Raw genomic sequence first — 12500 nt, 5'->3', positions numbered from 1 at the left:
ACACAGGGCCGCCTATAAGGGGTAGAAAGTGGGAAGGCTTTCTAGGGCCCAGCCACTTGGGGGGCCCATGGTCTTTGGAAGCCAAGAACCTAACTAAGCTAAACTTTATTTTTAGATATTTATGTCAATATCTATTCAAAGTTGGGTGTTTACACAGAGCCGCGGCTCCGCTTACGGCCATTTAAAAAGCAGTAGAAAAGCAGAAATGTTCAAAATGTTTCAGATTGAGCACAGCGTGTAACTCTTTCAAACATAATCCATCCTATAAACCCTTTGTGTGCCAAATGGTGACAATATTGGGTTTTGCTATTGCTGCGATTGCCTATAATTCATTAATGGTTATTTTGAGCCTACTTGCTTGATTTCTTTTTAAATACAGAGGTTATTGGTCGTTTTGGAACATGTATTTCCTAATTTAAAACATAAAAATAAAGCAGCATTGAAAATTCTGAAAATAAATCTTCTTGGCCTTCACTGTTTGAAAAATAACTCAATAGTTGAAATAATAAATACAATGTGTTTTCCCCTTAAAATGACTAAATGCATTTCAAAGAAAGTAACAGTGTGGCACTTCTGTAAACACTTACTGAAACTTGCCTGGGCCATCACTCTCATGTATTCATCAAACTTTTCTCTGCCCTGTCTGAGCTGATAAATAGGTTGTGTTGCCACGGTGATGTGGAGTCTTAAACTGTTCTAGCTTTGCAGAGCACTTCTTTATGTTCAGCTAAATATCCCCATAGAACTGCACTGCGTTTATTATTGCCACCAGTTAAATGTCGGTTTGCTTCTGCTCGTTTAACTCTCCCGCGCACATGCCGTAGTCGCGCGCAGTGCGGTACGGTCACGCGCGCAAAGCCACAGACACAGCAGCTGATCGAGACACGCTGCCCTTTCGCGCAGTTATGACCATGCACAAGCACACATCGCGCTTGCTAGTACATTAATTGTGCAGCACTAAAAAGTCTACAAACAGGTTTAAATTCTCTCTCCACATAATGTAAATTTTTGTGAAAAAGAATTTCCCTTTAGGGACTATACCTTCTAAAGGCTTTGACATAAGTCTTCAGGTTGACAAGACCAGCCAAGTCTGACCAGTTTTTCAAAACCTGGCCATTTGACCAACCAGACGGGTCATACCACAATGAAGCTGACGAGCAGCATCATCCTGTTTTAATTATTGCCGTAACCACCAAGGTCCTGCTTTCTGTAGGCCTATTGTTTCTAAAAATTAAAAATAGACCTAAAAAAGTTCTTAAAGAGATCCTATTATACTACTTTTCTGGTCTTAATTTCTTGTTAAAAACTGCTATAGAGCAACCTGACACGAATCACATCACAAAAAACTATGTAGATTTTCGGGAAGCTCTTTCTCTTATTTTGGCGATCCAGGAGGCCCTGTAAACACTTTGCTTCTGCCATCTCCGCCCCCTCCCCCCCCTTCCTGCAAACCCAACTCCGTTGTGATTGGTTACCTTGCGAAGGGAAGTCGTGATTCTAAATGTTTGCAAAGAATCAGCCCGGGCGGGACGCGAAACGCGGGTCTACTGCTTCGTAAACGATCTCTCTATCGGCTGAGCTAAGCGAGCACTGGTCTAGTGTTGTCACCCCCTGCTATATATAGCAACCTGGGAGCTTGCCTGACCATATATGGCAAAAATATCTGGTGACACACACATACCGGAAATTTGAACAAGTTCGGCTCGACTGGCTGCCATAGTTTTTAGTTCTCTGCACAGCCACCCCAGACGGTCAGCAGGGAATACGTCGAAATGCATGTACGTAATTACTTGATACTCTAGTATGGTTAAACATGACTATAAATCATTATAACAACGTTTATAGGTCATAAAAGTCGAAAAGTATCATAGGTCCTCTTTAATGCAAAGAAAGACACAAGGCACAAAGAAATTGGAAATAATTGCCAAGTCTGACCAGTTTTTCAGAAACCTGGCCAATTGACCAACCAGACGGGTCATACCACAATGAAGCTGACGAGCAGCATCATCCTGTTTTAATTATTGCCGTAACCACCAAGGTCCTGCTTTATTGTTTCTAAAAATTAAAAATAGACCTAAAAAAGTTCTTAATGCAAAGAAAGACACAAGGCACAAAGAAGTTGGACATAATTGAAGGAACAGATTTGAGTTCAAAGATTAAGAACTTTTTTGTAATGATTTCATTGCTTTTGCAGTGATGAGAGGAGAATGAACTAAGCCTAAATGTTGCAACCAAACATAGGCCAACTTTATAGTTTTGAGGGTAGGTTGGTTTGGTTATTCATGTAGAGAACCGCCTTTTTTTCATTTGTGTGTGAAGAATTTGTTGTTGATGTTGTTTTTTAAGTGTTATTTATTTCAACAATACCACCAACAGATTTCAAATGATTTAATGTCATGTGCAGAAATACAAAAAAGTGCAATATATGGTGCAGCCAATTAGTGTAAATGTATCTTACCAGAAACTAGTAGCATAGAAAACGTGCAAATTGTGAAAAAACTGTTTGCTTTAGTGAATACTAAAGAAGAACAATGTCTCTGTATGAACTGATTATTTTGTAGAGATCTGTTGATCTGTTAAACAATTGTGTGAGTGTAAGGGAATCAAAATAAATTGGTAGGTATGTTGGGCTAAGTCAGAAATGTGCTACTATTTTAAAATAATAATGAGCCCTTGCTCCCCCAACTGTCCCTGGTTGATAAGATAGTTAGTCCCTCTACAAATACATGTATGTGTTTATTGAGGGATGAGCGCACTCACACTCATTGTTGATAGGAGTAATGGGTAAGGGGGGCCCATTGACTGGAGGTTTTCAGGGGCCGAGCCATTTGTGTGGGCAGGCCTGCCTATATAAGCCAAGTGGTTTGTGCAGTTCCTTAGACCTTCTCTTCTGCATCGAGAGAGCATAGGGTAACATGGCCTCTCAACGATGGGTCCTGCCGGTCTGCTTTTCCCTTGCCTCAGGTAGGCTACCATGCAATCTTTCATTAAATAATTTGGAGGGATCAAGGAAAATCAAATTCATAATATAGAAAAATATATCAGAAATGTTCAAAATGTTTCAGATTGAGCACAGCGGAGTGTAACTGTTTCAAACTTAATCCATCCTATAAACCCTTTGTGTGCCAAATGGTGACAAGATTGGGTTTTGATATTAAACAGTTTTGGCTGGATTATATTTCCTGACTCGTTCCTGCTCACGGAAAACACATGTAGGCCTACCTGCTACTTGTGTCTGGGTGTCGTTGTGAAAAGTATTTGGACCCCATGAAAAAACAGGTTGGGTACCTTTTGTAGTTCTTCTACATTAGTTAATCTGTAATTTTCCTGAGTCTACAAACAGGTTTAAATTCTCTCTCCACATAATGTAATTTTTTGTGAAAAAGAATTTCCCTTTGGGGACTATACCTTCTAAAGGCTTTGACATACGTAGGTTGACACGACCAGCCAGGTTTTTCAGAAACCTGGCCAATTGACCAACCAGACTGGTCATACCACAATGAATGGTGTTCTGGCCGACACCTCTGAAGTGAAGCCAGTGATAAGCAGATCAGCGCGGTACCGGTAGCCTACATCCACCAGTTTCCTCCGCTACACTAGCCTACATGATGAAAGATACAGAGCGGTAGCCTACTTAAAAATATACTTTTTAATCTTTGTGTTTTGGGGAAAGTAGTAAGTCTTGTCAAGTCAAAAGGCTCAAGTCCAAGTCAAGTCACAAGTCATTGATGTTGAAGTCCAAGTCAAGTTGCAAGTCTCTTTACATTTTGTCAAGTCGAGTCTCAAGTCATCAAATTCATGACTCGAGTCTGACTCGAGTCCAAGTCATGTGACTCGAATCCACACCTCTGCTTTTTCCTATACTGACGCTTTGATATTTTGCCGAATTACCCCCGACATCAAATAAAGCAACAAATAAACTCAAATAAACAGTTTGAAAACAAGAGCCACGTTGTCTCACAACACTTTTAACCTCAATTAACTCACTTGAACCTTTCAGCGAGAGAAAGCTCAAAGGCACTTAGAAGAATTAGAGCATTCAAAGTGTTCCCAATAAAAAAGAAAAAACAGGCTGCCTAGCGCCGGCTGCCATGGAGACAAGAGATTTTTGGCAAAGAGGAAAGTGACTTTTTTTCAGGCTTTTTATCTTAGGAAAAGCTCCAGGTTCAATTAGATTGGGTGAATGTTTTTTGACTGCAATACTTCTGAAGTTATCGTGTCAATGCCCGTAAACAAGCAGGTTTCCTTTGGCAGAGATGGAGGAGAGCCCCCCCGCCGAAATCTGCCATGTTGTCAAAATTACAACTACAAGGTTACGGCCTTTGTATATACAGCTCTGGAAAAAATGAAAAGACCACTCCAAATGTTCAGTGTCTCCCGTTTTACTATGTATAGGCATATGTTTGAGTAGAATGAACATTTTGGTTTTATGATATAAACTACTCACAACATTTCTACCAAATTCTAACACATTTTTAGCCATTAAGAGCATTTTCAATTAGTTATGTAGAGATGAAGATTCTAGAAAAATCCAGACTGGTCTCTTAATTTGTTCCGGAGCTGTATAAACTCTATATGATCTGTGTTTCCCATATGATGTGATCAGAGCATGTTGTAGTGAGGGGGGCATAATCAGTGCTCTCTGTCACCCCCCAGTGGGCTGCATTGGAAGTGTATTTCACACAGAGATGACAGGCTGTGTTCAGTGTGTTTAGTGTGTTTTTTGACACTTGCTCCCAAAGCAGCTGGCGACACAGAGCAGCAGTATTCAAACTGTGTGTGTGTGTGTGTGTGTGTGTGTGTGTGTGTGTGTGCTGTGCTGCGGCCCCCTGAGAGCTAACAGGATCTAGGAAAAGCCCCCACATTGCAACAGAGTGTTGGGCCGACACACTACACAGCCCAGGGCAGGAGACTCAGACTGTTATTAGTAGATAGTTTAAAGGGGCAGTGTGTAATATGACATCATCAAGAAAGTTCTAGAAAGTTCTAGAATGCAACGCTCCCTGGGTAACCCCAACCCTTTAGAATAATAACAGAAGCTACACTGGCCTTCAAGGACAAGAACAATTCTACATTTTAAACAATGCACCTGATGACATTCCAAAAACATGGATTCCTCCATACGACTTACCCTCTCAATGTACAAAATGTAACATTAATATTTGTAATTCTCCGCTCGGGAGGATAATTCAGATTATTGGCAGAGGTGATTTTACACCAATGAGGACATATTTATGAATGAGGATATTGATTTAAGCTAATGCATTACTTAAAATGTTACACAGTGTCCCTTTAAAGGTCGAGTTTATACAGTAGTGTGTGTGTGTGTGTGTGTGTGTGTGTGTGTGTGTGTGTGTGTGTGTGTGTGTGTGTGTGTGTGTGTGTGTGTGTGTGTGTGTGTGTGTGTGTGCCCATTCCCTCAGCAATACTATTGTGGAAATACTGTAGATGTTTATTCAAAGGTGGAGTCAGCAAAAAAAATATTGCGTTAATACACAGCCTAGGCTCTGTCTTCGTTATCCATGTATCTATGTTTGTATCTATCTATGTTTTTTCCATGGGAATCAACTGGTGATTGCAGATTATTGTATAGACTCCAGAAATAAAAAAAATTAAATGAAAAAAAATGCAGCAGTGTGCCAATGTATGCTTAATGCGCTGAGAGGAGATAGTAGTGAGCCAAGTGTGGGTGTTAGATCTGAAATACATGTTCATAAGTTTGATGGACAGACAGAAGAATGCAGTGAATAGGGACAGAGAGAGAGAGAGAGAGAGAGAGAGAGGGAGAGAGAGAGAGAGAGAGAGAGAGAGAGAGACAGAGAGAGACAGAGAGAGAGAGAGAGAGAGAGAGAGAGAGAGAGAGAGAGAGAGAGAGAGAGAGAGAGAGAGAGAGAGAGAGCGATGAAGGACGAGATATGACAAGGTGTGGGTGTGAAGAAAGATATATGTACAATAAACAGCATGGATGGCTGGAATCAACCTAAACGATAAAACTATATTTACAATAATTGTACTTTGTTCTGAATTGTTTGTGTTGTCATGTTGTTTATTTGGTTCCCATAGATACAGTCTGTTATTTGCCAACTTTAAACATTTGAAGTTATATTCTGTGTGTTAAGTTCACCTCATTAACTTAGTCTGACTCATCCTCTGCATGTCCGCAAAGCAGCTGTGACCATCACAACCCTACAGAGCTACAGTTAGTCATTCAAACATCCTGCACACTGATTAAACCACACTTCTGGAATTGTTAAGTTGTCTGTTACGTTTTTTCCTTTAGTTTCTAAATAATTATGACGTATAAACTTGTATTAGAGCCACTGCAACAGTTACTTTAAAATAAACCTTTGGGATGTTTAAAAGATTTGGTTCAGGACCAAATCAACTTTGTAAATATTTTAATTTAAATATCATATGAGGGTGATAGATAGATAGATAGATAGATAGATAGATAGATGGATGGATGGATGGATGGATGGATGGATGGATGGATGGATGGATGGATGGATGGATGGATGGATGGATGGATGGATGGATGGATGGATGGATGGATGGATGGATGGATGGATGGATGGATGGATGGATGGATGGATGGATGGATGGATGGATGGATGGATGGATGGATGGATGGATGGATGGATGGATGGATGGATAGATAGATAGATAGATAGATAGATAGATAGATAGATAGATAGATAGATAGATAGATAGATAGATAGATAGATAGATAGATAGATAGATAGATAGATAGATAGATAGATAGATAGATAGATAGATAGATAGATAGATAGATAGATAGATAGATAGATAGATAGATAGATAGATAGATAGATAGATAGATAGATAGATAGATAGATGGTTCGTTCTCCTTACCGCCAGTATCAGGGTCCTGGTAGTTGCAGTCCAGGCCTTTGTCGATGAACTTGGTCATCTTGTCCGTGGCGCTGGTTTGAATATAATCCATGAATTTCTTCAGACTGGCCTGAAAACAGACAGACAGAGAGGAAACAGCTGTTGTTATAATTAGAACTGTACTTAGCAACAGTAACTTAGAAACAGCTCCTGCCTTAGAAATATGTGCAAAACCCAATCTCCAGAAATATATATTTTTTTTGTTGCAAACAAGCGATACATTTGACATATCAATGTTTCGGAGCTCAAATATGTTACATGTCAACATTCACATGTATAGAGTCGACGTTGCGCCTGCGTCACGTGACATTCCATTTTCTGACTGATGTGTAGAATACCCTGTCTGTAAAATAAGTAAATTTAAACCTGCAGTGTGTAGAATTTTGGGTTTTATTTCCTAGCAGATTTTGTAGAACGTAATTATAATATCCATAAGTACATTTAATTTAGTGCATAATAGCTGAAAAAAAATTTTGAATTATTTTTTTTTCCCTTAGAAAGGGTCTCATATATGTCCATATTTCTGCATATTTTGGACCAAGGCCTAGTGTCGCCATCTTGAAAGTGTCATAGTTGGAATGTCATCAGGTGCATTGTTTTTAAAATGTAGAATTGTTCTTGTCCTTGAAGGCCACTGTAGCTTCTGTTATTATTCGAAAGGGGTGGGGTTACCCAGGGAGCATTGCATTGTAGAACCTTCTAGAACTTTCTTGATGATGTCATATTACACACTGCACCTTTAAATTATTCTTGATGTGATTTTACATTTTAAAAATTCAACTGACTAGAAAGTCCCCTAGTCTTGTTTTTTTCTGATGAGTGGGTTGATGTGCAACTAGCGCACAATGCAATACAGTGTATCATGGTACACATCCTAATGCAGAAATGGATGAGTCATATGATCATGTGTTTCATGGGCATGCATATTGTTTAGTTTTGCTATACATTTACTCACGCTGTGCTAATGCATTTAAAACATCATAAAACATGCATCAGTTAGAGATCCAACATCAGTATGGATAGGTTTCATACCTTAGTGTGCAGCTTGGCCAGTTGCTTCTCATCCAGGTTGGTCTGCTTGTAAACGCGGGTCTTGTATCGAAACTAAACACAAGAGAGAAAAATGCAAAGGAAACAAATGGTGAATACTGTCATTGAGGGCGTTAGTGCTTAATTCTCTTATAGCGTCTGGATCCATCTAACGGCGCCAGTAGATTTATGAGGAACGGTTTTTTTGGTGGTTTTCTGTACAAGCAGTTTGTCCTCTTCTACTTCACTGATGTTAATAAATTATCTGACTTTACAATAAAGCATGAAAAGAAGGTATAGTATGCTTAAAAATACCCGGATTCCTACTACATCTGGTCGAGATTTTTTAGTGTGTAAATCAGCATGTTATTTCGGCGATTCTAGTAAGTTCTAGTGGCTTTCCGAACACAGCCCGGAAGTGACGTTACATTGAAAGAGCCTACGTATGAAAACAACCGGGGATGTGTCGGGTATATAAGCAGGAGGCGACATTCGTCCCGCAGCTCCGCTCGTGATCAGTCCTGTTCCTGTAACTGCTTAGCTGCAACCAAGATGTCTGACGAAGGAAAATTGTTCATCGGAGGGTTGAGCTTCGACACCAACGAAGAGACTCTGCACGAGGCCTTCGGTAAATATGGAACCATCGAGAAAGTCGACGTGATCCGAGACAAAGAGACCGGCAACTCCCGCGGCTTCGGCTTCGTGAAGTACAACAACCCCGAAGATGCTAAAGATGCTATGCAGGCCATGAACGGCCAGGACCTCGACGGTCGCAGCATCCGCGTGGACGAGGCCGGCAACGGGCGTGCCGGGGGAGGCCGCGGCCGCGGCGGCGGTGGAGGCTACCGTGGCGGCGGCGGAGGAGGATACGGTGGAGATAGAAGTTATGGCGACGGAGAGAGAAGCTATGGCGGCGGCGGTGGCGGCTACGGAGGCGGCGGTGGATACAGAGACAACAGAGGCTCTCGTGGTGGATATTGAGGTGGACAAGACAGCCACGAGTGAAATCCAACTCCCTGATTAAAGATCATCACTCGGCGGGCTGTATTATCCGAAGATTTCCGAAATTCCTCAAGAAAAATGTCCACGTGTTATTATTGCGGACCTCAGTTTTGTAATTCTGTTGTAGGCTAGTAGCTCAAGCTAGCCTCTTGAAATGGTGCCTAGAAAAATGGAGCCCTGCGTGTTGGTCATTCCCTAACAAAGAACATTTCCAGACTCTTCAAGAACATCTTGCTTGATTGGGCAGCTTTATTCCTCAAATGTCGTTTAACCCAAAGTCACTTGTGTAATCTGGTTAGTACTTTTACGAGCCATTTTGGGGATCACATTAGCATGATTAGCACAGCTTAGCCCACCACGTGGCCTTTTGTTGAACAGCCATTTCCATTGCTGTAGACTTTATCCAGCACGTTAAAGTTTGTCCTGATTTATGATTCCCTACTTTTTTGTTTACATTGAAATATCCGATGGGGCTTTTCTTTCATGTAAAGCCAGATGGACCAATCTTGTTTAAGTGATCGTAAAATGTAACTTGTTTATTTAATGTGTTTAAGTAATATCTCGACCAGGAACATTTTTGTACTTTGTATGATCAACACTTTTTCTTTGTCAGTTTTGCTTCTTGGAAACTATTAAAAATACGGTAAAAAAAAAAATGTCGCACTTGTAATTTACTGCATGCTAACTGGATTGTTTTTATGATCATCTGTAGAATAGAAAAAAGAAAGGGTATCAGTTTGAAAGGCTGGATTATAATAGCATTCTGAATTTTATCACTAAAAAGTAGTATGTATCTGGGTATTTTTAAGCATGCTAAATCTGACCAAAAGTATTGGGACATCCTTAATATTTTTCTACCATACTAAATAGCAGGGAGATATGGGTATTGGAACGTAGTGTAGATCTAGATTTGAACCCTATACCAGTGTTGCCAGGAAAGTAGCTATTGGCTGTCCAAATTCGCCAGATGAAGTCATTGCCTAATTTGCATATTTGTAGACCGGGGTTTTATACAGTAATATTTGAACAGTGTAATGCATTATTTATTACTTTAATTTCAAAGTAGTTAGCTACATTACAATATTACTGTATTTGAATTGTAAGGCATTACTTTCACCAAAATAACAGGAAATATGGATTTGGTGTTCTCAATAGATCTTGTGTTCAATGCAGCTCATTACACAGCAGGAGGTGACATGCAGTGATACCGGCATCGGACCTCTTTTTTCAGTAACGAGTAATCTAACGCGTTACTATCTCCAAACCAGTAATCAGATTAAAGTTACTCATCAAAGTCACTGTGCATAACTTTTTCTGTCATTTTCCTTAGTGAAACATTTTACATAAATGCACAAATGACTGCGATTGCGATTTAATGTAAATAAATGTGCGCGCATGTGTCTCTAAACGCTCCAACCGCTCCTCGTCTCTGACATGCAGCGTGTGTGTGTGTGCAGTAGCATTACGGCCGAGTCTAGCTGAACTGTGGCGCAAAACAAACGCCCCCCCCCCCCCCCCCCCCCCAGGAAATATAGAGTCTGCTATGGGGATATTTAGGATTCGGGTACGGTGACGTTGAAGAGATAGAAGTGTTTAAAACTTGGAAACTTATAGTCACGTGGCGACCGGTGGCCGCGCACACCCAGTCTATCAACACATGAGACATCGCAGAGAAAAGTCAAATGAATGCATGAGAGTGAAGGGCCAAGCACGTTAAGATTAAAGACACTGCTACTGTCTTTGCACTTTGGAGGAATGCATTTATTTTCATGGGGGGAATAAGGTTTTTTTTTTATTAAATTTTTCAAACCATAATTTTTATTATTTTGAAAACAGTATGCCTATAGGCTACTAGCCTACAAGCTTTATTTTATATATTTTCAATGATGGCGGGATGATTTGGATGCAGCAGCCTATTTGAATGGCCGGATGCGAGGCAAAAATAAATAAATAAAAGGACTTGGCGCGTCACTAGGCTACATAATAGCCTATCTGGCCTGTTGTGAAACTTCTCTAACATATACGCGATCAACTTTTACTGTGTTTTTTTTTTTTTGCTGCGGCGCTTGTAGTGCTGAGGAGAGCTTGCCAACTGCGCTGTCCTTTACGCACCATCACGGCCGCCGTTATGTTTAGATTTCATAATTTGCATCAAAGCCCTTAGGAAAATAAGAATTAGAGGCTTTATTTAAACGCTGTCCATGCGGTGGTTATATTAACTGTGCGGCTGCTTCACTGTACAGTTCCATAGTTGCGCGTTCAGATTTGGCGACATGTCTCTGTGTATCAGTCCTCGGGACTCGGGACATGCAATCGGATCGCAGAAGCTGCTCCTCCGTTGTAAGGAGGGAAGTGATGTGGTCTCTTCTGGTTTCCCCTTTGCTTTTACCCAGCGAAGCATATACATGGGCAGTGAGACGGAAGCCAGTAGCGCATCCTTGGAATCAATTGTAGCAGCAAATCGTGTTTTCTTCTCCTATAGCAGTAAGACAAAGTTAAAGACCTACTTCACCAGTTGGAATATGAAGGTGTATTGAACTCGGAGATCCTATGAAGTAGGCTATAAATGTGCAATTTTTTTTTTAAATCGGATCATCCTAGCCTGAGAAAAGGCAGAAAGAGTGTTTTATGGTCTCACTGTCTAACCCTACATTTCTCTTTCTGTGATGTCACAGAAAGAGAAATGTAGGGTAGAAAAAAAAAGCTAGATTTGTCGCTTGTCGCTGTTTTGAAAAAAAAGTCGCCAGGGGGGCTGAAAAGTCGCTAAATAATATAGCGACAAAATCGTTAAGTTGGCAACACTGCCTATACCTCCAGATATGGCACCCCTTTCTCAAAGGATTGTGGGTATTCTCGGAGCAGCCTCTCCTCCTCCAGGAACTTGGCGTCGTGGCCGTCGGTGGCGGGCTGGAACAGGCCATAGTTCAGGACGTCCCGTAGAGACTCGGTCAGTGAACACAACACCTGCTGCTTGGCCTTCCACACCGTAGCATCAGGGTTAAACCGCAAACACTTCTACAAGAGACACAGAAGAAAAGGCCATGTTTAAAGGTGCACTGTGTAACTTTTAGGTGTGTCAGAGAAGTGAACATTTTCTAGGGTGTATTCCCATAACAGAATTAAAAAAAACTTTACTAAGCAGGAAATTTGGATTCCGAGAACAGTGTTGGAAGTTAGAAAGCTACCTGAATAGTTTTTACTGTTGTTTACAGCAGCAGGGCCCACAGTTTGGTTTATAAACATATGATAATCATACGTTTGGTTCAAGGTGCCGTAGTAGAGTAAATGTGTTTTGTAGGCTAAGCAAATGTAAGCAAATCCCCCCTACTCTGAAACTGCATAGTGCACCTTTAAAATAATAGAGCAATGCACATTGGTTAGATTGGAAACTCCATATTAAAGAATACAAATAACTTAAACACATTACCATGTTTAAAGTCTTAATTAATTAAGAATCAATTCGACAACATAGGCAATTAATCAATCTCCACAATCAATGTGTTACATTAACACATTCTTGTGTTTACAAACTGTGATTAGTCAGTGTGTTGGGAAAG

The 12500-nt window shown here is 40.6% G+C and overlaps 2 protein-coding genes across 2 annotated transcripts in view; one reads left to right on the top strand and one right to left on the bottom strand.

Moving 5' to 3' along the window:
* Nucleotides 1–12500, bottom strand: part of shank1 (SH3 and multiple ankyrin repeat domains 1) — a gene marked incomplete at both ends in the record, with an annotated part of 59819 nt that overhangs the window by 35983 nt on the left and 11336 nt on the right. Inside the window, 3 exons of the mRNA XM_080043581.1 lie at nucleotides 6874–6982; nucleotides 7945–8016; nucleotides 11755–11958. Of these exons, the coding sequence (XP_079899707.1) occupies nucleotides 6874–6982; nucleotides 7945–8016; nucleotides 11755–11958 (385 nt within the window). The remainder of the gene's footprint in view (nucleotides 1–6873; nucleotides 6983–7944; nucleotides 8017–11754; nucleotides 11959–12500) is intronic.
* On the top strand, nucleotides 8433–9599 carry LOC307262634 (cold-inducible RNA-binding protein B-like). The gene has a single exon (XM_080043583.1). The coding sequence runs from the start codon at nucleotides 8494–8496 to the stop codon at nucleotides 8920–8922; it is 429 nt and encodes a 142-aa protein (XP_079899709.1). The 5' UTR covers nucleotides 8433–8493; the 3' UTR covers nucleotides 8923–9599.

This window comes from Ammodytes marinus (assembly GCF_949987685.1).
Source record: "Ammodytes marinus genome assembly, chromosome: 16".
NCBI classification, from domain to species: Eukaryota; Metazoa; Chordata; class Actinopteri; order Uranoscopiformes; family Ammodytidae; genus Ammodytes; species Ammodytes marinus.
This window is presented reverse-complemented; position numbering and strand designations above follow the sequence as displayed.